Source organism: Macaca fascicularis, chromosome 1 (genome assembly GCF_037993035.2).
Source record: "Macaca fascicularis isolate 582-1 chromosome 1, T2T-MFA8v1.1".
In the NCBI taxonomy this organism is placed as follows: Eukaryota; Metazoa; Chordata; class Mammalia; order Primates; family Cercopithecidae; genus Macaca; species Macaca fascicularis.
In genome coordinates, this window is record NC_088375.1 from 214,329,632 (window position 1) to 214,352,543 (window position 22,912).

The 22,912-nt window shown below is 54.4% G+C and overlaps 1 protein-coding gene across 9 annotated transcripts; it reads left to right on the plus strand.

Moving 5' to 3' along the window:
* Positions 1-9,729: 9,729 nt before the first annotated feature.
* Positions 9,730-22,823, plus strand: SH2D5 (SH2 domain containing 5). Of its 9 annotated transcripts, none has more exons than XM_074018128.1 (11): positions 9,730-9,759; positions 10,370-11,190; positions 13,884-14,012; positions 14,366-14,446; positions 14,894-14,968; positions 15,894-16,040; positions 17,928-18,179; positions 18,328-18,493; positions 18,826-18,934; positions 19,653-19,812; positions 20,558-22,823. In XM_074018128.1, the coding sequence occupies exons 3-11, from the start codon at positions 13,926-13,928 to the stop codon at positions 20,759-20,761; spliced, it is 1,281 nt and encodes a 426-aa protein (XP_073874229.1). In that variant the 5' UTR covers positions 9,730-9,759; positions 10,370-11,190; positions 13,884-13,925; the 3' UTR covers positions 20,762-22,823. The 9 variants fall into 9 exon arrangements, with proteins under 9 accessions (XP_073874229.1, XP_065384759.1, XP_073874230.1 ...); XM_065528687.2 differs by having other exon boundaries at positions 10,370-10,504; positions 18,325-18,493; XM_045379180.3 differs by having other exon boundaries at positions 9,759-9,947; positions 10,370-10,504; positions 18,325-18,493.
* Positions 22,824-22,912: the final 89 nt, after the last annotated feature.

Below are 22,912 nucleotides of genomic sequence, written 5' to 3' on the forward strand. Positions count from 1 at the left end.
TGCTGGGAGAGAGATTGTTGGCTTTTTTTTTTTTTTGAGACGCGTCTCGCTTTGTCGCCCGGGCTGGAGTGCAGTGGCGTGATCTCGGCTCACTGCAAGCTCCGCCTCCTGGGTTCACACCATTCTCCTGCCTCAGCCTCCGAGTAGCTGGGACTACAGGCACCTGCTACCACGCCCGGCTAATTTTTGTATTTTTAGTAGAGACGGGGTTTCACCGTGTTAACCAGGATGGTCTCCATCTCCTGACCTCGTGATCTGCCCGCCTCGGCCTCCCAAAGTGCTGCGATTACAGGCGTGAGCCACCACGCCCGGCCAATTGTTGGCTTCTTAACCTACAAAATGAGGAAGAAAAGACACCATTGCTGCGAAATGTGGAGACCTTTCCTTAGCACTGACACAAGCATTCATTGCAGATGGATTCTGATTAACCATCCACATGGACTTAATTAAAGGCAACCTGATCCTGTATGAATCTTAGGAAACAGGTGTATGTTTTAATCATGTCTTTTGGGTATAATTAACAGGAAAATGACATGACAACAAAACTAAACAATATGCTAATATCTTTTGACATTTGTTTTTTCTTCATTCCTGTTTTTCCAGATTTTGTTAGCCCTTGTCAAGGTTTGCTAACCAATTCTTAATACTTACTTTAAAGAGCCTATGAAATTATTCTGTCAGGCTGTGATCCTCTTGCCATCTTGATATGTCATGAGAACGAAGCTCACCACCCATATTCATTAAATACTGCATTTAACTAAGAGAAACTAAAAATTTAGGATTATAGTTAAGGTCTCCTATTTTTGGAACCTGATTAATTTATCTTTCTTTGGATTAAGCAAAAATTCTAATTTTAGCTATGAAAGAAGAGAAATTCTATTCTTAATTGGAAAAGACCATTAAACTGTTTCCCCAGAGGTTCTGGTTGACATTACTCTCTAGCATGTAGATTTTGCTTTTGCATTTTCATGGTGGAACAGATGGTCACTCACTTCTGCAGAGCCAAAGCCAAGGAACCAGAACTGTTGAAGCTCTTGGCTTAGGAACCACTTGACAAAGATTTGTTTAGAAGCCATTACAGATGGCTAAACAGTACCCCTATTCAGCTACATTATTTTCTTTTTTAAAGAAATTAATCTCTATCATCTTTATAGCTGTATTCTTTTACTTATTTTTTTGAAATGGAGTTTGCTGTGTCACTAAGGCTGCAGTGCAGTGGTATGATCTTGGCTCACTGCGGCTTTGAACTTCTGTGCTCAAGCAGTTCTCCCCATCTCAGCCTCCCAAGTAGCTGGGACTACAGGCAAGCTAAGAAATGCCTGGCTAATTTGTCTTTTCTAGAGACAGGGCCTCATTATTTTGCCCAGGCTGGTCTTGAACTCCTGGCCTCACACGGTCTTCCCACCTGGGCTTTCCAAAGTGCCAGAATTACACGTGTGAGTCACCATACCTGGCCCTATTCTTTCTTCTGTTCTTTTCCACAAGATTGCTAATTTCAGTGGCTTTTTTCCTGTTGGAAAAACTTTCTACCTTTGATGATTTAATTTTATCAACTTTTTGACTGTTTTAACTGTTCTTAATTCTGTCTTGTCAACCACTGGTATGGCAAAGGAGGCCTCAACAGGCTGAAGCAATTTTCCTCAAAAATTACAACTCTTTTTTTTCTCCTGATATTGTATATAATGTATAATTAACACTGTTCACTATCAAATCTTTGCTTGGCAAAACAGAACTCTGTGGTGCCTAGAGTATGTCTCATAAAGTATAGTCTGGCTTATTAATGTAACTAGTAATAGTCATAACACCTAACACTAGCTGAGCTTCTTCCACATCAGGCTCTGTTCAGATATTATTTTTATTTTATTTTTGAGATAGAGTCTCGCCCTTTCACCCAGGCTGGAGTGAAGTGGTGGGGTCTTGGCTCACTGCAGCCCCTGCCTCCCTGGTTCAAGCAATCCTCCCGCCTCAGCCTCCTGAGTAGCTGGGACTACAGGCATGTGCCACCACACCCAGCAAATTTTTGTATTTTTAGTAGAGATGGCGTTTCACCAGGTTGGCCAGGCTGATTACGAATTCCTGACCTCAGTTGATCCTCCTGCCTTGGCCTCACAAAGTGTTGGAATTACAGGTATGAGCCACTGCGCCCAGCCAAGCACATGTTTAAGAGAGCAGAGGGCTTGGAAATGAAATTATTGTCAACTTTGCCAATAGTCAAGTCAGTGTGGCTGTTAATTTTGATAACTGTCAAAATTAGACCTTGGATTACTGGAGGATACTATCTTGGCTACACTTTGGGGGTTTTTTGTTTGTTCATTTTTATGTCACAAGTTACTAAGCAATCCCTTAAGTCTTTTTTTAGGACACTCCAGGTATTTGGTCATTCTCATATCCTGGTTGTGGGACACTCTGGTTTCCTCGCGGTGTACTCATTGTAGGAAAATTCATCCTGTGAATTCGTCCAGTTTGCAGGACGCTGATACTCGTGAGAGCTTTTCCCCACCAGGAGCCACAGCTTCTATCAGAACTTTATGTTGCTAAATGAGCAGCTTGCTTTTATAAACTGTGAACTTATGTTCCAGGAAGTAAGAAAAATTCCAGAATGGGGATTTTCTCAGAAAACTGAATTTTTTGGACATGGGATCTGCTTAGTAATCATGACCTGGAATGTTAGAAATCCTTGCTCTTTTATTTATGATTCTGAAAGAAACCTTAGTCATTCAGTCTCTCCTATCTTTGTGTGCTTTGTCTAATACCAACAAATAAATACTCTTTTTCCTAATTCCCTGAGTTTCACATCCTGCTCATCCATTCTACTGTTTTGAGAACTTTTGCTCTGATGAATTCATTCTGTCAGACCTAAATTCCTTGTTACCTGTTTGTGTAACTCAAACTTGCTGATATAGTCTATAGAATAATAAATGTTCTTCTGTTGCAAATTGAGATTGACTCCCGGTCAGAGTATACCGTTCAGTCCAGTGTCCTAACATCTATGGCTGTGGTCCTGCACAGTGGTCCTTGAAGACTGTGTCACTTACCAGATGTATGACCCTGGCCACCACTTAATCTCCCTGAGCCTTGATTTCCTCATCTTTAAATTGATGGGCTTCACGTTCACAATCCTTGTTTTTTTAGAGTAATACCTAGAAGCAATGTGAGAGTCTTCAATTCCAAAGAGATACTGAACTATGTTCACTACGCTACAGTTAGTAATGCATTTAGTATCTTAGGAAAGACTTTTTAAAAATGAGAGCCAAAACATCCAATTTCACAAAAGTTCTGTTTTGTTTAAACTACATTGTAGTTTCTTATTGCTACATGCTTTAAATCACATTATCTCAAATTCTCACAGATATATTTTCAAAGATATATGAAATTATCCTCAATTTTCAGAAGCAAATAAATTTAGTTGATTTCCCCCAAATTCAGGATGTGTAATAAGTGAAGGAGTTAGATTGAAGCCAGGCTTGACCACTCATCCTCCTTCGGTGCCTCCTTTAGTGGTTTTGTACACTGATAGTTCAAGCAGCAAACTCTTGACAGCAAGAACGAGAGGGTCATGCCATAAAATTAATGGGCATTGGTTAGCGTATTTTTTTTTTGATTCGCAGATTTTTAAATCAGATTATTAAACTGTTAGAAGCTTACTTGGTAAAAGATGAACAAGAATGAAGTATATACAGCCTCGAGTTTCAAAAGCCAGGGAGCAGGGAAGAGAAGCCAGGTGAGCAAGAGATGTGAGTTCCTTCTGAGCTGTGGCCACCAGATGCCTAGCTGCCACCGGGGTCAAACCTGGTGCCTCATTTGGCTCACTTGTCCGTGTAGATGAAGAACAGAGCTGCAGAGAAAACTGAAACTACTTGATGTGCAATCTTTATTTCTTAAAATCTCCATTAAAGAATACCAGCTTAAGTCTTTCAGCATAGGCATTATTTTAATACTGGTTAATACCTGCCTTACTTTACTTTCTGGAATGCATTTCAAGACCTCCTGTTTTGTCTGTGGTAACAAACTTTGTAAAAAGCATTTCTGGGAAGGAGCCATCTTTTTCCAGACCTGTGCTTTTCAGTTGGGAAGGTACTAGAAACCATTCCTCGTTTCTCTGCCTCTCAAATGGGATAAGCGTAGGAACAAAAGAAATATGGTGCCTCTTTCTGGGGCATCAGTTTTATTCAAAGATACTGCAGAGTATACTGCTTCATGGTAATATTGACACAAATGGAAGGTAGTATGGAGCCCACAAGAGTTGGTAAGATGAAACGAGATTTCCCAGAAACAAAGCAGCAGGAGTGCTTCAGGTAGGCTCTGCTGTCTGATCCCCAAGACATGTACGTTCACTCACTCTCCGTGGAAAACACGAGAAGCAGTGCCTGGGACCCTCCGAGAGTGTACAGCTACCTGTAGTCTGTGTCCACTTTGGAACCAGGACTAGCAGTTCTACCTTGGGCAAGTCACTTAACCTTCTGATTCTCTGGAAAAGTGAGTTGAACTCAAATCATTTGTTGCAGCCCCTCCAGCTCTGACATTTCTCTGTATAACCTCCACACTTTCTGCCAACCAGAAGAATATACAGGGAAGAAGAGCCAAGCAATACTGTGTTGTGGCCCATTTCCTGATGGATAAGGAGCCTTATGTTTCTTAGAGATGGGGGTCTCACTGTGTTACCTAGGCTAGACTCAAACTCCTGGCTCAAGCGATTCTCCTGCCTCAGCCTCCCAAGTAGCTGGGGTAGGCATGTGCCACCATGCCTGGCCAGTAATCTTATTTTAATCACTGTATTAGTTTTCTAGGGGGGACCATAACAAAGTACCACAGACAGGTTTAAACAAAAATGTATTAATATTTTCTCCAGTTCTGAAGGCTAGAGGTCCAACATCAAGGAGTCAGCAAGGTTGGTTTCTCCTGAGGCCCCTGAGGGAAGGATCTGTTCTAGGCCTTTCTCCTTGGCTTATAAATGGCTGTCTTTTCCCTGTGTATTTATGTCACCTCACCTCTGTACTTGTCTGTGTCCAAATTTCTTCTTCCTATAAGGACATCAGTGTTACCGGATTAGGACCCACACTAATGAACTCTTAATTTATCCCCTTAAAGACCCCATCTCCCAATATGACTCTGAGGTACTGGAGATTAGGACTTCAACATAAGAATTTAGGGAGGACAGTTCATGACATTGTCTCCGAATTTCTTTTTTTTTTTTTTTTTGTTAATTTTTGGAAACGGGATCTTGCTCTGCCACCCACGCTGGTGTGCAGTGGCATGATCATAGCTTACTGCAGCCTCAAACTCCTGGGCTCAAGCGATCCTTCCACCTCTGCCTTCCAAATAGCTGGGACTATAAGTGTGTGTCACCACACCCAGCTAATTTTTAACTTTTTTTTTTTTATTATTTTGGTAGGATCTTGCTCTGTTGCCCGGGCTGGTTTGGAACTCCTGGCCTCAGGTGATCCTCCCATCTCAGCCTCCCAAAACATTGAGATTACAACAAGTATGAGCCACTGTGCCTGGCTCGGAATTTTTTTTTTTTTTTTTTTTTTTTTTTTTGAGACGGAGTTTCACTCTTGTTGCCCACTCTGGAGTGCAATGGCGTGATCTCGGCTCACTGCAATCTCCACCTCCTGGGTTCAAGTGATTCTTCTGCCTCAGCCTCCTGAGTAGCTGAGATTACAGGCACGCGCCACCACGCCCGGCGAATTTTGTATTTTTAGTAGAGACAGGGTTTCTCCATGTTGGTCAGGCTGATCTTGGAACTCCCGACCTCAGGTGATCTGCCCGCTTCGGCCTCCCAAACTGCTGGGATTACAGGTGTGAGCCACAGCACCTGGCCGGAATATTTTTTAAACTCAATGTTCTAGGTCGCTTATTTTTGGGGGACAGTGTTGGTAAATAGCAGGGACGGCCGCCAGGACACATCTGAGAGAACAGAATGATAGTGTTCAAAGGTGAAAGTAACTCAACATGTGAAGGTGTTGGAGACTTGAGATGGAGTGTGCACTGTTCAAAGTGGATGTGGATGACCTGTTACTGTGCTAAGCCTGTTGGGAGTTCACCATCTTGGCTCTGGTTTTCAGTCCTGTTGTTGGAGAACAGCTTCTCAGTGATGTGGTGTTACTTCCCACACATTCGTCAGCTGCCCACTCCAGCACTAGATTCTGGGATTTTAGAGAAGGGAAGATTGATAGCAAGCTCACACATGTGTGGTTTAGTCATTGTCATTGACGCATCAGGAAATACCATGACATGGCATGTGCACCAACATGTTCAGCAGTCATGACTCCCACCCCCACCCCAGCTTGCCTTTTTGTCGTCCTTCCCTGCTTAATACGGGTCCTTTGGGCTTCCTGCACACGTGAGTCATTAATCCAGTGGTTGAAGTTTTACACCTGGTGGCTCCCAAGAGCTTGTGTTGTCATGAATGTGAGATCACAGACATTTGGCAGATGACGCAGTGATGGCCGTTTTATGCTGCAATCCTGAGCGGAACCCAGGAAATGGCTGACACCCACTGAAGTTTGTTACATTTCATGTAAACCTTTCAGTTTGTACATCAAATGTACCTTTAGCGAGGCTGCATCTGTGGTACAAGTTTGGTGTTTCTGCGCTTTTAGGAGAGGCAGGAGAATTGCTTTTAGGACCAACTGAATTTGGTAACCTGGGGAAATAACTCAGATAAGCAGTTACATTATTTCTATGCATAAATTAAAACGAAGGCCGGGCACGGTGGCTCATGCCTATAATCCCAGCCCTTTGGGAGGCTGAGGCAGGTGGGTCACTTGAGGTCAGGAGTTCAAGACCAGCCTGGGCCGTCTCTACCAAAAATGTGAAAATTAGCCAGGCGTGGTGGTGTGCACATGTAATAGGCTACTTGGGAGGCAGAGGCAGGAGAATTGCTTCAACCTGGGAGGCGGAGGTTGCAATGAGCAGAGATTGCACCCTAGTACTCCAGCCTGGGTGACACAGCGAGACTCCATCTCAAAAGTCTCACTCTGTTGCCCAGGCTCCATGGAGTGCAGTGCGGCTCACTGCAAGCTCTGCCTCCCGGGTTTCAAGCCATTCTCCTGCCTCAACCTCCTGAGTAGCTGGGACTACAGGCACCTGCCACCACGCCCAGCTAATTTTTTTGTATTTTTTAATAGAGACAGGGTTTCACCGTGTTAGCCAGGATGGTCTCGATCTCCTGACTTCGTGATCCACCTGCCTCAGCCTCCCAAAGTGCTGGGATTACAGGCGTGAGACACCGCGCCCAGCCAAAAAAAAATTTTTTTAAGTAAAAATAGAAAACTTCAAATATATAAATGCATTTGGTTTTGAAACCTTGTATTTCTGAGTCAGACTGAAGACCAACAAAAAGAAGGCCCTTCTTGTTAGTAGAAGTCAGTAGTCAATGTCGCAGACTTTGAACATACTTATCTTTCTAGATTTTCTTTTTCTTTTCTTTTCTTTTTTTTTTTTTTTTTTCCTGAGACGGAGTCTTGCTCTTGTTGCCCAGGCTGGAGTGCAGTGACATGATCCCAGCTCACTGCAACCTCCACCTCCTGGGTTTAAGCAATTCTCCTGCCTCAGCCTCTCAAGTAGCTGGGATTACAGGCCCACACCACCATGCCCAGCTAATTTTTGTATGTTTAGTAGAGATGGGGTTTCACCTTGTTGGCCAGGCTAGTCTCCAACTCCTGACCTCAGGTGATCTACGTGCCTTGGCCTCCCAAATGCTGAGATTACAGGTGTGAGCCACCGCACCCGGCCTCTAGATCTGGTTTTTGTAGCACTTTGTATGTTTTATTGTAAATCTCTGTGTTCCTGGGATCTAGCACAGTGCCTGCCACTCAAATATTGACCCTCTGTTTCCTTCTGAGAAAGATTTAGAAAGCGGGATTCTCCCTCTGGTTTTGACTGTTTCATCATCTGAATTTAAACTTTTGTCATTTTGACCTGAAACAAATTCCTGCCACTATTTTTTAAATTGCATGTATCAGAATGAATTGTATGCATCAGAAAACTTGTTAGAGTTAGTATTTAACGGAGCTGTGCCTCCTGTTGCTCTCTCTGAATATTCTCAAAACGGGGACTGGGGAGCTAGTAATTGTCCAGTCCTCTATTTAAAATTTATGCGTTTTTCTCCCTCCTGCCCCACTCAAGAAAGCTAGGAATTAACCCTTTATTCTTTGTGAACTCCGAGTTTAATAAGCTGGATTTGCAGAGAATAGGAGCGACTTGTAAACCATCTTGGTCCCTCTTGTCACTGGACTCGAGGCTGGCAGATGGCTGTGGTGAAGTGTTGCCCAGAGCACTTGACATTTAGAAGTCAGAGAACCCTTGCTTCAGCCCTGGGCAATATAGTGAGACCTCGTCTCTACTAAAAAACAAACAAAAACATTAGCTGGGCGTGGTGGCATGCACCCGTAGTCCCAGCTGCTCGCTGCTCGGTGGCTGAGGCAGGAGGATCGCTTGAACCTGAGAGATGGAGGAGTGAGCAGTGATCGTGATCGCGCCACTGCACTCCAGCCTGCGCGAGAGAGTCAGACCCTGCCTTAAACTTCACCTTGCTGTACTGTCACATACAAAAGAAAATCAAGAATAAAAGTAAAGTCTAATGTCAGCTAATATTTACTGGGTGCCTCACTTCCTGTGGATCAGGCACTGTGCTACGCACTTTGCTCGTTTGAATGCTCACGTGGCTGTGAGTCAGGCGTTAGTAACGCTCCTTTCCATCCGAGGCGCTCACAGATGAAAGTGATAAAGGCGTTTGCCCAAGGCCTCACGTTCGTAAGAGGAAGCGCCCAGATTTGGGGCCACGCCTCATTGCTGCCTCTGGGTTCCCAGATCCCCTGAGGAGGAATGGCCAGCATGGCCTCTTGGCGCAAACCCGCCTCCTCTGGAACTCCAGGGACCCTCAGTCCCTCTGCGCTGTTCCCGCCTGTCAGGGTGCCCCGCTCCCGGGCTGCAGTCTTTGCGCCCCCACTGGCCCTGAGCCCCTGTGTCCTGATTTCTCTGTGGTGTGGTGCATGGGCAGGTTCCGGGGGGGTTTCTGCAGATGTCACGTTTGATACACAGCAGCCTTGGCTCGTCGCCCGGTCTCCTGGGACGTTAGCGCTCCCGGTCCCAGTGCCGTGGCTGCAGCTGCTCGCCCCATTCCCCACCTAAAGGGCCCGAAGGACGGGGCCATGGCCCGTGTGCGGTGAGCAACGTTCCTTCCCAGACTTCTCGGTGCTGGGCCCCGGGCTAGGCAGGATCGGTCAGTTCCCTGCTGAGAACGTCCGGGCGGGAAGAAAGTGAGGAGGAGGAGGATGCGCAACGACCGTCCACTCACAAAGGCCGGGCCCGAACCACCCCTCCCTGAGCGCCTCCACCGAGCCGGGCTCGGTCCTACACAATGGGGACGGAGACACTCCGGTCCAGTGTCACTTGTCCTCGAGTAAGAGGAGAGGGATGACAGGCGAGCAAGGGAGTCACAAGGGCTCTGCAGAGAGTGAAGCGTGAGTGGTGGTCATGGAAGGCTTCCCGGAGGAGGCGGTGCGGTAGCCGCAGCTCGGAAGACGCGGAGGAGCCAGCCAGGAGGGGAGGGGCAAAGGCTCTCCAGGAGGAGGGACCCGTGAGTGAAGCGTGGGGGATTCAGCGCCCCCAGCCCGGGAGGAGGTGCCTTCGGAGCTCGGGGCCAGCCTCTACCGCCCTTTCAGGCGCAGCGCCGGGCGTGGGCGGTGCCAGGGCCCCTCGCGGCCGCTGATTGGGCGGCGCGGCGGAGAGGAGCGGCTCCGAGGGCGCCGATTGGTGAGTGAGGCGGCTCGCCGCCGCCAGGTGATCTGGGGGTCGGTTCCCGCGGCCACGTGTGGGGGCGCGGGGACCGGCGCAGGGACGGGGGCGGGGGCGGCGGAGGGCGGGCACCCGAGCGCCGGGCGGCGGCGGCGGAAGACGCGGCGGTCGCGGGCCGGAGCGGCGGGGACCTGACTCGAGAGGTGGTGAGTGAGTGCCGGGAGCCGGGCCGGGGCGGGGGGCTTGGTACGCGGACGCGGGCGCGGGAGGGTCTCGGGAGTGAGGGGCGCCCGTCACTCGCTCGGTCGTCTTCTGCCCTCCCTGCCACCGTAAGCCTCCTCCGTGCCCTGGAGCAGAGCCCAGCCCGCTCCTGGGTCCAGGGACTCTGCTGGGGCCCCTGGCCGTCCCCCGCAGCGCCCCGAGCGAGGTAGCGCAGCGGGACCGGCGGCCCACTCTGGAGCAATTCGCACCCCCGCGCCCGCCCCCCAGGGGCCTCGGCGCACCCACCCCTGGAACAGCACTTCCCGCTCCCGTGTCGCCTGTTTCGAGAGGCCGTGAAGCAGCACCCCCAGCACACGCACGCACCTCGCCTTCTCCTCACCCCGCTGTTCTCTTCTCATTACTTTAGCCCCATGCCGCCTCCACCACCCCCTGCTGGGTGCCCCTAGAGGGCGGGGACCTTCGTCCACTGGCGGCGGGGCCTGACACACAGTCAGCCTCGGAAACATTCCAAGAAGGACCAGAGCTACGAGCACCCCAACAGGTAGTGCTGGGGGATTCCCACCCTACAGCTGAGGACCTGGAGGCTGAGAGCTTAAGTGACTTGCCCAAGGTCACGCCAGCCAACCACGTTAGACCCCACAATCCAGGTTCTTGACCCCTGGCTGGGTGGCCTTGGGTTTCCCGACCCTGTGGCCCAGGACAGGTGGACGCTTGTTGGGGCAGTGGGAGTAGACCCTCCGGCCAGAAGGCAGCACCTAGTTCCCAAGCCGGCGGCTTCCTTGCCTCGCCTCCTCCTGGACTGGCGGGGACCCCCACCAAACTCCAGCAGTGGACACCCTGCTTATCTGTGGGAGGGGAGTCCTAGCAGAAAGGCACCGCCATGGCCTCAGGAAACAGCACGAGACATGGATTTGCTTCCCTGCTCTCCCACTTAAGCTGTGTGACCATGGCCAAGTGACTTCACTCCTCTGAGCCACCCTTTGCTGACCCAGGGTCTGCAGGCTGGTGGTCTCCCCAACTCAGCTATGGTGCAGTGCCCCAGAGGGCTTCTGCGCCTGGCCCACGAGGCAGGTCAGCCCATCCAGTCTCCTGCCTCTGAGCAGGGCCACCTGGAAAACCTGAGGACAGCCCCAGCCTCATTCCAAGTGTGTCCCCTTCGGAAGGTGCCGGCCCAGCCAGACTGCAGTGGAAAGCCTGGGAAAAGCAGATCTGCCCCCAGAGAGACAAGTGGGTGTTTTGTGCCTGGAATGGGTAAGGTCTGTTTCCAGGCTTAGAGTGAGTCCCGTGCCCTCCCTGGTCCCCCGGGAGCCCCCCGCCCCAACTCCACGCCTGGGCTGAACGCACTGTGCTCCTCAGGCTTAGGAAGGAGGGAGGAACTTCCAGTTTCCACGGAGGCTAAGGACCAGGGAGATGGGGAAAGGATCAGGTGATGGTGGGTGGGGTGGGGCCCCTAAGAGGGCCAGTGGTTGGCCTCCGCATCCCCACAGCCGGGACACTGGGGATGCCGAAAGCTGCAGCTTTGGGTGTGGAGGGAGGGGCTACAGCAGCCCTGGACACAGCTATGTGCGCGTGTGAGTGTGAGATGCCCACGCGGCTCCTCCCCATCTCACGCTTGGTGCCTGAGGGGCTGGGTCCGCCAGGACAGGATGGGAAACGTACCCTTCCCTCTCCTCCCCACAGCTCTCCTTTCTCTCCTTTGCTTTGTCTTTCTCGCCCTTCTCTGTTCCTGCCTCTGTCCCCGGCCACCCCCTAATCCTCTGTACCTTCCCTCTCCTTTTCTCCGCGTTTTGCGTTTCGTTGTCTTTGCCTCCTCCCTCCCCACTGCCTGCCATCCTGGCCTATCCTGGCCCCAGGATGTGACTATGAAGTTGAAAGGTGGCTTCACTGGAAGCCCCCCCGCCCTGCCACCTCCTTACCTGGAAATGATGTCACATGGCTTTAGTGCGGGTTGCACATCTAACTTTGCTTTATTTAAACATGAAAGGTATGACATGAAAATGATCAGGGTACAATAGCCCAGAAAAGCAGGAGGGCAGCCAGGATAGGAGGGGGCGCCAGGAAGACTCAAGGGGACGGTACAGGTGCAGCGTTTTTTTTCTGGCTCCTGGCTGCTCACTGAAAGTGGATCGGTGCAGGCACCTCCACACTGGCCTGAGCCTGGGGTTAAAGGTCATGGGCGGGCAGAAACAGGGTCCCTTCCTGGGCTCTTGGTGCTAACAGAGTCAGTTCCAAAGCACCCCAGCCCTCCTCCTTGAGCTAGAGCACACCCCAGACCCGTCCTTGCTGCCCAGGGCTCTGTTGGATACCTGCTCTCTGTGGCGGGAATCCGAGCCCCCAGGCAGGACTCCCCAGCCTGGCCCTCCCACCCTGGGTGGGCGCCTGTCGGGGTGGCCAAGGACAAGGAGGGAAGCGGAAGTGGTCAGACCCCGCTGTCCTCCCAAGCTCCCTCCTGAGCAGCAGGCTTTGTTGAGCTTTGGATGCAAGCCTGGCTGATGTCGGGCTGGGCGCCTGCTCCTCCATTCTTGTCCCCATCTACTTCTCACATGATCCCAGGTTTGCAAATGAGGAAGGGGATGCTCAGAGGGTTGAGGCAGCTGGCCCAAAGTCACACAGGATTTGGACCCAGGACTCTGATCCCAAGTCAGTGATGACAAGCAGGCTGGTGAGAGAAGCCAGCCAGGATGGGACACAGAGGTGGCTTTCCCATTGGTCCCAGCAGAGACTGAGGGACCTGAGTCCTGGGGGACCTCGCCAGAGGCATTCAGCCGTTCTTTCTTGGAACCATGGGGCTATGATGTGTTAATTCCACATTAAATGAGCACCAGCTGTGTCCTGGGCTCCCATGGGAAATAGTGTGCTCCCTGCCCTTGAGGACAATCGCCTAAGGGGGGTCCACTCCTCTTCCACGACTGGATGTGGGAGAGGGGTCCCAGGAAAGACCAGAGCCTGGCTGGGCTGAGCAGTTGGAGGGGGTGGTCCTCAGCCCCCAGGGCAGTTGCCCTCCTTCCCCACATCCCGTCTGCGTCAGTGCACTGTCTGGCTGAGTTCTGGTTTTCGTGATCTGCAAGGGACTGGGGGGTTCAGGAAGGGGCTGGGGTCCGTTTGGGCTGAGTGAGGCATGGTCACCTGCAGCAGGTCCCTGGCCTCATCAGCTCTGGCCATCCAGCTTATAGCCAGCCACCTTCATGAATTACAGAGCTCCTGCCCTAGAACCTGCTATAGCTCCCACTGCCCACAGGGTGGGGTCTGAATTCCTGAGCCTGGCATCTAAGGCTGATCCCAAACTGGATCCAACCTGCTGTTCTGGTCTTGCTGAGGTCGGCCTGCGGGCCCCCGCTGCCTGCCTGCCTTTGTGTCTTTGCAGTCTCTGTTTCTGCTGCTGTCACTGCCTTTCTCTTTGATGGCGCCCTCTCAGGTGGCCCTCCCTTCCCTCGGGCACTTTGTGAAAGCTGGTTACAGGTCTATCCCTTGACTTCCACCCCCTGGGGGAGGCCCCAGCCCAGAGCACCACAATCCTCAGAGCTTGCTGAGTGAATGAGTGAGTGACCCTGGGCATGTACCGCCACACCCTTCAGATCTTGACCCAAACCTCCCCTCCTCAGTGAGGGCTTCCCAGCAACAATCAGCCTAGCCTCTAAGCTGACGTTTCCCATTCTCCTCCTCGCTCCATCCGCATCTCACGTGTGATCTACCTTACTATTTAGTTCAATGTCTTTCCCCCCAGCAACAATGGAAGCTCCTTGAGGGCAGTCAGAGATGTCATCATTTTCTTCGGGGCTGGCTCCCCAGTGCCCAGGGCATTGCCCAGCATTGCTGCACACATAGCAGCTGCTTAGGAAGCCAGTGAATGAATGGCCTGTGGGGGGCACTCTGTGGCTTGCCTGCCTCGAAAGCAGCCCTTCCCCCTCTGCCCTTTGCAGCCTCCCCTCCTGTGGAGCTGGAAGCCAGGCACCCCGGGGGCCATGCAGAAGGCGGGGGCTGGAGGCCGCAGGGCCTCTGACTGTGGGCTGGCCCCTCACCGGCCCAGGTGCATCACCAAGTTTGCCCAGGTGGGTGGGGACGCCCTGTCCAGGTGTGCTCTGGTGGGTGGCCCTCAGGTAGCAGGTGCTGGTGGTTGGGAAGTGCTATGGGTCTAGGACCTACTTCTACCTCTCTCTTCCCTGACTTGGGCTGGGGAGTGTGTGTGTGTCCTGATGAGGGACTGGGACTTCGGAGAGCTTCAGTGACCTGACCAAGGTCACCTGCCAGGAAAGCAGCAGAGCCTGGGCTCCGAGAATCGAGCTCTGTCTGTCCACAGCCTGCCTGGCAGAGCAGATGTGTGTTTGGGGGGAATTTGGAGGATGGGGTTAGGAGCCACGGACCTGACTCCCTGACTTACTCCCTTCGCCCCACCACCGAGCAGTACGTGGGCTCCTTCCCTGTGGACGACCTGGACACCCAGGAGAGCGTGTGGCTGGTGCAGCAGCAGCTGTGGGCGCTGAAGGTGGGTGGCCTGGGAGGGCACTTCCCTAGTGAAAGTCACAGCCTTGAAGACCAGATAACCCCCGAGACCAGATCCACCCTCCCCACAGTTAGAGAGGGGTGGGACACAGGCAGTGTTTGTGGTGGGCTGGTCAGGACACACACCCAGGCCCCAGAGGCCCCATCCCTTATGCCCTGGGCTACTGCGACCTGGGCCCCACAGCTGGAAGCCACAGATGGAGATGTGGGTGACAGTCATAGCCTGGCCAGCGGTGGCCGTAGCTAGGGGTCGTCTGCCAGGAGCCATCCACACTTCCCCAGCGCCAGGGGGTTCCACCAGCCAGGGCCCCACCCCGTGCCAGGGGTGGTGGAGTGGGCTAACCAGCCTTTGGTGGATGGTACTGAGGCTGGGCAGGCCAAGGCAGGGTCTGGGAGGTGATGCCTGGCCCCACTACTATTTTCCACCCAGGACTGTCCCCGACGCCGAGCCGTCATCCTGAAATTGAACCTTCAGGGTCTCAAGATCTACAGCGGGGAGGGTGAGGTAGGAACCCCTGTGGGTGCAGGTGAGGACTGGATGGGTACAGGTGTCTCCAGCCTCAGGATGCGCTCTCCACCTAGGTCCTGGCCTCAGCTCAGCCCCCTTGCTTCCCCTGGGGTCCCCCTGGCGCACCAGCCTACCTGCTCTGGGCCTGTGGACTTGCACCAAGGGCCTCCTCCCAGGGCTGGCTCGGGCAACAGCTTCCCACCCCTGGGCCTCCAGAATCCCTCCGGGGCCCCCTCCCCGCCTGAGCATCAGGAACATCCAGCCTACTGAGGCTTTCGCAGCTTCCCTGCCCCGCCCTGGCTGGTGGGCCATGGGCAGCTTCACCCAGGTGCGGTAGGGCTGCTCCTGGCCACTGCTCCTCCCTGCCCTGCTGCCGGCTCGTCCTCCTGCTGAGCCAGCGTGGGGCGGGCACTAACTGCGCGCCAGACTGTACCTCACAGCTGCGGGCATCAGTCACCTACCACTGAGGCACACCTGGTGTCTCCAGAGCTGGGCATTGCGGGGCCCTGGGGTCAGGTCCTGTGCCACTCACATGAGGTCCCACTGACCCCCAGCAACAGCCCCGTTGAGAGGTGCTGGTATCTCCCTACCTGACGCGTCACCACAGGCGCTCAGAGGACTGCCCTCGCCTGCCCGAGTCACACAAATGAGTGGCAGAGCCAGGATTCACACCCCAGTCACCTGCCTCCAGGGGCCAGGCGTGTCACCCCAGTGCCTGCCGTCACTCCCGTTCTCTGGGCCCCCGCCAGGCCGAGCATCACATGGGGGTGGCGATCTTGAGCCCCAGGGCCCATGTGAAGGATGAGGGCTTGAGACTGGGCGGGACGGAAGGAAAGAGGGTTTCTTCACCCCTGCAGGCTGGCGAGCAGGGGTGGGGCTGCCTGGTGGGTCTGATGGGGGCCTCATGCTGCTGCCTCGCCAGGTGCTTTTGATGGCGCATGCCCTGAGGCGCATCCTCTACTCCACCTGGTGCCCTGCTGACTGCCAGTTTGCCTTCGTGGCTCGAAACCCACGGAGCCCAGCCAGCAAACTCTTCTGCCACCTCTTTGTGGGCAGCCAGCCAGGAGAGGTATCTGGGGCTCGAGGCAGGGGACCACCATGGAGGCCGGAGGGACTGTGTGCCGGGCATCAGGGCGGGTTCCTTGAGGGCTTTGTCAGGGCAGCCTGATCCCCCTCCAGGCATGCACACCTCGCCTCTTTCCGTGGCTCTTCCCACTGAGGACACCACAAAGCAAGTCAGTGGCCTCAGCATTCCCTAGGGCCCAGGGGCGGGAACCTGGCCACGCGCTTGGAGAATGGAGAGTCACACCACTAGGGCTTCGCTCATGCCATTCTGTCTGGCACCCCCCTCCCCTTCTCATCCTGGCACATTCCACTCACTCTTCAGGGCTCAGCCCACATGTCTGAACCCCGCCTTGACTCCTCTGGAGGGCCCCTCTCTCTGGGGTCCTGCGACATGAACTGCACGCTACCATCGTCTGCCCTAATTACAGGCACTTGAGTTCTTTGAGAGCAGAGTCTGGGTCCAGGTCTTGAGACAGTGCTTGGCCCAGAGCAGTCGGGGTGGGCAGGTGGATCAGAAAGTCAAAGCCAGCCTGACTGTCGTGAACAACAGAGCCTCAGCAGCGAGGCGTTTGGCAGACAGGCTCTGAGTTTGGTTCTGGCCAGCAACCATTTGCTGTCATCTTGTCTATCCAGGCCCTGTGCTGGATACTAGGGTGACAGGTGGCTGAGTCATGGTCCTTGATCTGATGCTCACGGGTCTGACACGTTGAGTCTGGATGGTGTGTGTGGCGGGTGGGATGCGCTGCTCCCAACAAGCACTGGGCCTGTGCTGGGAATTTCCTGTGCTCCATTTCACTGACTCAAAGGGGCACAGGGAGGTGGGGATGAGGAAACCGAGGCACAGAGAGGTGCCATGCTCTACCCAGGGTCCCACAGCCGCTCCTACGTGACAGAGCCAGGATTGGAACTCAAGTTCTGACTTCAGGGCCTGGGCTTTTGGCCCTTCCTGGAAGGGGGTGCTGATGTGGCGTGCAGGGTTGGGGTGGTAAGCCTGGGGGCAGGAGTGCGTGAGCTCATGCTTCCATTCTCTGCTCCATGCGTGATACCTGGACCACAGAAGGTCCTCACTGTTTGTTAAATAAATAAAGGAAGCTGAGGCCGGGTGCGGTGGCTCAAGCCTGTAATCCCAGCACTTTGGGAGGCCGAGACGGGCGGATCATGAGGTCAGGAGATCGAGACCATCCTGGTTAACATGGTGAAACCCCGTCTCTACTAAAACATACAAAAAACTGGCCGGGCGCGGTGGCTCAAGCCTGTAATCCCAGCACTTTGGGAGGCCGAGGCGGGTGGATCACGAGGTCAGATCGAGACTATCCTGGCTAACATGGTGAAACCCCGTCTCTACTAAAAATACAAAAAACTAGCCGGGCGTGGTGGCGGGCGCCTGTAGTCTCAGCTACTTGGGAGGCTGAGGCGGGAGAATGGCGTGAACCCAGGAGGCGGAGCTTGCAGTGAGCCGAGATCACGCCACTGCACTCTAGCCTGGGAGACACAGCGAGACTCCGTCTCAAAAAAAAAAAAAAAAATACAAAAAACTAGCCGGGCGAGGTGGCGGATGCCTGTAGTCCCAGCTACTCGGGAGGCTGAGGCAGGAGAATGGCGTGAACCCGGGAGGCGGAGCTTGCAGTGAGCTGAGATCCGGCCACTGCACTCCAGCCTGGGCTACAGAGCGAGACTCCGTCTCAAAAAAAAATAAAAAATAAAAAATAAAGGAAGCTGGTAGGGGAGCCTGCATGGTGGTGAGGTTTTGAAGGGTAAGTAGGAGCTTTCCCAGGAAGAATGGGAAGCGCCTCCGAAGCCAAGGGGCTGCATGCACCCATGGTGAGTGGGCTGAGGCCCAGGGAGACGGAGATCTCCTCCAACTGAGCCCACCTCTCTCCCTCCCTCCCAGGTCCAGATCCTGCACCTGCTCCTATGCCGCTCTTTCCAGCTGGCTTACCTCTTGCAGCACCCTGAGGAGCGGGCACTGCCAGAGCCCTGCCCAGGACCCACAGGGGTGGTGCCCCTAAAGTCACTGTCCAGCTCTGGGGGCCCCCCTGGGGGCCTGGTGCGGGAGCCCTTCGGCTGTGATCAACTCTCTCAGAACGTCCATGCATTGGTCTCCTTCCGGCGGCTGCCAGCAGAGGGGCTGGTGGGCAGTGGGGTACGCAGCACCCCAGCCAAGGAGTGGGCAGTGGACAAGGGAACTGGGTATAGGTTTGGGGGGCATGTCGGGGGCAGGGGCTTCACTTGGCCTGACATGGCTGGACCTGAGTCTGCCTGCCTGTGGGCCCCTCTTGGTGCCCTAGAAGGAGCTGCCAGAGTCGGAAGGCCGCGCCCGCCATGCCCGCCTGGGGAATCCCTACTGCTCGCCCACGCTGGTGCGCAAGAAGGCCATTCGCAGCAAGGTGATCCGCTCGGGGGCCTACCGCGGCTGCACCTATGAGACCCAGCTGCAGCTGTCGGCTCGGGAGGCCTGTGAGTAGTGGGAACATGCCTGCCCTGTGTGTACCTGGGACACGTGCCTGTGCGCTCCTGGACCAGCCAGAGATGGGCGTGAGTGCCCATTCCTGCAAGGCTGTGGCCACACCTCCAAGTGATGCCTGTGCATTGTGTGTGTTTGCCTGCATCCGGGTCTATGCACAGGGGACTGCGTACAGCTGCATATGGACCAAAACTGGCGGGTGGAAGACCTGTGTGCGGATGTGTCTGCTGAGCAGGGCAGAGAGGTGATGGGTGATGAGGCCTGCAGCCGTAGGGAATGGGAGGGCCTGGCCACTCTCCTTCTGACTCCTGGATGGTCTCCACAGTTCCTACCGCATGGGAGGCATGGCCCCGGGGTCCTGGTGGCCACTCGTGCCTGGTGGAGAGCGAGGGCAGCCTGACGGAGAACATCTGGGCCTTCGCTGGCATCTCCAGGTAGGAAAGGCCTGGCCTGGCCCGATGCCCAGTCCCTTGGAGTGGGCAGAGAAATACGGGTTTCCCAGGCCCCTGAGGCACACACTCCTGTGCACGGGCAGAGCGCTGCCAACCTCGGTGACCTCAGGCCTGGGACTTCACCACCCTGGGCCTCCATTTTCTCTAATGTAAAATGGGGTTAATGAAAGGAGCTTCATCTTAAGGCTGTGGAGAGGGTCAAATGAGGTAATTTGGGTAGAGCCCTCAGCACTTGGCCTGCACAGGGCGAGGCCCCTAAGCATCAGCTCTTTAAGCCTCTTTCCTGAGAAAGTCTTGACGTTGCCAACAATTACAGACCTTGGAGAAACCTTCTAAGCTTCTAAAAACTTCTTTCTGTTGAGCCTGACTCTGAGTCAGGCCCCATGTTGGGTTTTTGCTGTTTTTTGTTTTGTTTTGTTTTTAAATTTCACTTTAGAGACAGGGTCTCATTCCGTCACCCAGGCTGAAGTGCAGTAGCGTGGTCATGGCTCACTGCAGCCTTGAACTCCCGGGCTCACGGGATCCTCCTGCCTGGGCCTCCCAAAGTGCTGGGATTACAGGCATAAGCCACCAAGCCCAGGCAATGCACTGTGTGTTTAAGGGCATTTAATCCACAGGCTGCCTTGATGCTGCTGGGGTTGTCATGACCATTGCCCAGGAGAGCAGTCCAGCCTTTACCCTCTCCCCTCTGTGCCCCTAGGCCCTGTGCCCTGGCCCTGTTGCGGAGAGACGTGCTTGGGGCTTTCCTGCTGTGGCCTGAGCCGGGTGCCAGCGGCCAGTGGTGTCTGTCCGTGCACACGCAGTGCGGCGTGGTGCCCCACCAGGTCTTCCGGAATCACCTGGGCCGCTACTGCCTGGAGGTAAGAGTGCAGCGGCCAGAGGGGCCTGGCCCCCCCCTCCATCCCTGGTCCTTGGTGCCCTCCCGTTTCTAACTGCTGAGGTCCTGAATGCGCCTCACCGCCATCCCTGTCTCCCATTGGCTCTCCCTGGTGTCGCTCCTCGTCCAATTCCATCCTGCCTCTATTGTCCTGCTCTTTCCTCATTGGCCCTGCAGGCCTCGCCCCACAGCTGGCCCACTTGGCCCCACCTCTGCTGGCTCCACTCTGTTCTGACCTGAAGGCTCTTGGAGGGGAAGGGAGGTGCCTGGTCACTGAGGGCCCTTCTGTCCGGAGGGGGCTTCGAAGGGTACCTCTAATAAGAGTCTTGAGCTGGAGTCACGTGTAACATTTCTACAGGAATCCTGGCTTTCCCACACCCTAGCCCAAATTAGCAGAGGAGGAAACTGACTCAGAGAGAGCAGGGGCTTGCCTGAGCTCAACAACCTCTGAGTCTCCAGTGTGATGTCTTGTCCTGCCCCCCAGTTTCTAGGGATGGGAGGGGTTTTTCACATGTGTGCCCTTACTTCCAAGCTAAACATCTCAGTCCTACCCAGGCTGGGAAGAGAGAGAGGGAATGGTGCTTGGCTTTGCCACGATAGCACATGTGAAGTCTCTGGGCTTCGTCCCCTGCTCTCTAAAATGGGCAGGTTCCTGTGGGAGGAGGTGGCTGGTGCCTGGCGTGAGCCCTGGGGAAGGGGACTGGAGCTGAAGCCCCTTCCTCCCCTAGCACCTGCCGGCAGAGTTCCCCAGCCTGGAGGCTCTGGTGGAGAACCACGCGGTTACTGAACGCAGCCTCTTCTGTCCCCTCGACATGGGCCGCCTGAACCCCACCTACGAGGAGCAGGACTGTGGGCCCCCGGGCAGGCCGCCCCGGACTCTCCGGCCCCTCAGCCATGCCAAGTCTGAGGCAGAGCTGCAGGGCCTGGGCTAAGAGGTAGGGCCCGGGTCCCACAGGCCCCGCCTCATCCCGGCTCCTGGGCCCCGGCAGTGTCTCTGCCCTTCCTGCACGCCTCTGGTCGCCAGTTCCATCCAGTCACCCTGCCCTTGGAGCAGTCTTCCATCACCTCACTGTCCGTGGGAGGGGAGCCCTGAGGTTGGGTATCGCCAGTGGCTTCTCACAGAACATGTGGGCTGCTGAGATTCCAGGAGGGCAGGTGGAGTTGCAGGTTTTGGGTAACCCATTGGGTGGCTTTGGATGACCCGCTGGGTGGCTTCGGATGCTTTGGGACTTCTGGGCTTCCACTTTACTCCTGGGACAGGAGCTTCTTCACCGCGGACTCGCGGCCCTCTCGTAAGGAGGCCAGGACTTGGGGCCCTGACTGGGAGTCTCCAGAAAGCTCATGAGAGGGGTTTGGGGAGGCAGGAGTGAGTTTGCACTCTGGGCAAAGACCTGGAGTGAGCCACTGTGTCTGTGGGAGCAGAGATGACTCTGTGGAGCTGGTGGGCAGGAGGCTGGGGATGAACCCATCTGGGCTGACAGAGCAGGGCTGTTTCTCACATGTATCTGAGAGCGAAGGAGGGGTGGGAAGGTGCAGAGAGGGCAGGAGGGACAGAGAGCTGTGCCCAGCGCTCACGCACGGGTGGACTCCTGTTGCAGAAAGGGATGCACACCAGCAGATAGGGCCAAGAATCTCCATGCTGTCTCCACTCAAAACCTCAGGGCTGTGACTCCCACTTTCTCCGAAGGGATGCACAGCTCACCCCTTCTCCCTAGGAATCACCAGGGCACCCCCACCCTCAGCTCATCTCCTTTAGCCATTTGATAGGGAGGGGCCAGCAGTGAGCTGCAGGCTTAGAGGGGTGACCAGGGCCCTCCCCAACTCGACCGCATGTGGTTTGGTGGCTGCCTTGGGAGGGAGGCTGTCCGATGCTGACATTCCCCTTAGCATGGCGCTGACCGTGGCTGTCAGGGGCCACCTTGCCTCACCAGGCCAGCCCCACTGGGAATGGGGTCAGTCACAGCAGAACCGTCGAAAGGTGGACCTGATGTGGGCCCTGCCAGGGGCGCTTGGCCTCAGCGGGCCGTGGGAGACCCAGGGAAGCGACTCTAGTGTGAGGCAGTGGTCCTGCCAGGGACCGACAAACCCAGCTAGCCCTCTTTGTAAGCAAACTTGACAAACATGAATCTACCGAACTCAGTTACAGAACAAGTTCATTTTGCATGAACTTCTCTTATTGAAGCAGAAGCCGCGTCATGAGCCTGGGGGCTGCCCTCTCCCCATCTGGGAGTGGGACAGAACTGTTCAGTGCCTTGAAAGTCACAGATTTCTGACTCCTGGAAGGAAGTGGACAGCCCCGCCAGAGCAGAAAGAAGGGAGGCAAACTTGGGGAGTGAGAAGCCAGCCTCCCAGAGGCCCAGGCCTCGTGTTCCCCACCTCCAACCCTCCAGCGAGGACAGGGGCTTGGCTTGGGACCTTGTAACTTCCTTGCAAGTGAAGTGAGCTATCCCGTCACAAAAGATAGAAGGAACTGCCCTTTGGGACTTCTTTATGTTGAGTGTGAGTGGGAAGCTGGGACTCTGCTTTACAGCCATCTGTGCTGGAGCCATCCCCTTCCTGGACCAACCACTGGTCTCTATGGGAGGCCCCAGCCTCACATTTCCCTGGCAAGGAGAGAGAGGTTTAGCGATGTCCTGGGCCCAGGATTATAGCCCAGAGATGGGCAGTTAAGGAGACCTGGTCATTGGTCCAGACTTGGGCCAAGGCTCTCCTCTGTGAGGGATGGGTTTTACTGGTGAATTACCTGTGTGGAGAAGCTATCAGGGCCATGTTTAGCACACTGAAGGGACCAGTCTCCACCAAGCACTTTAACATCCCTCCAGCCAGCATTGATTGATCTCATGTTACAAAGAGGGCAAGGTTTTTGGCCCCTGTTTGCAGACTCCATGTCTTAATCAGAGACCACAGTTTTCTCTTTGTTCCAATCAGCGCCACCTCGGTAGCCCCGCTTTCCTTGCTGTATGGATTTGAAACAAAATAAAATGTGTTGCTTCAGATGATCTGCTACAGACTTTTCTTTCCTTCGAAAGGTGAGGTTTTTGTCCAGTTTCCCTATTTCGTTTTTGCCAAACATACCTTCAGCT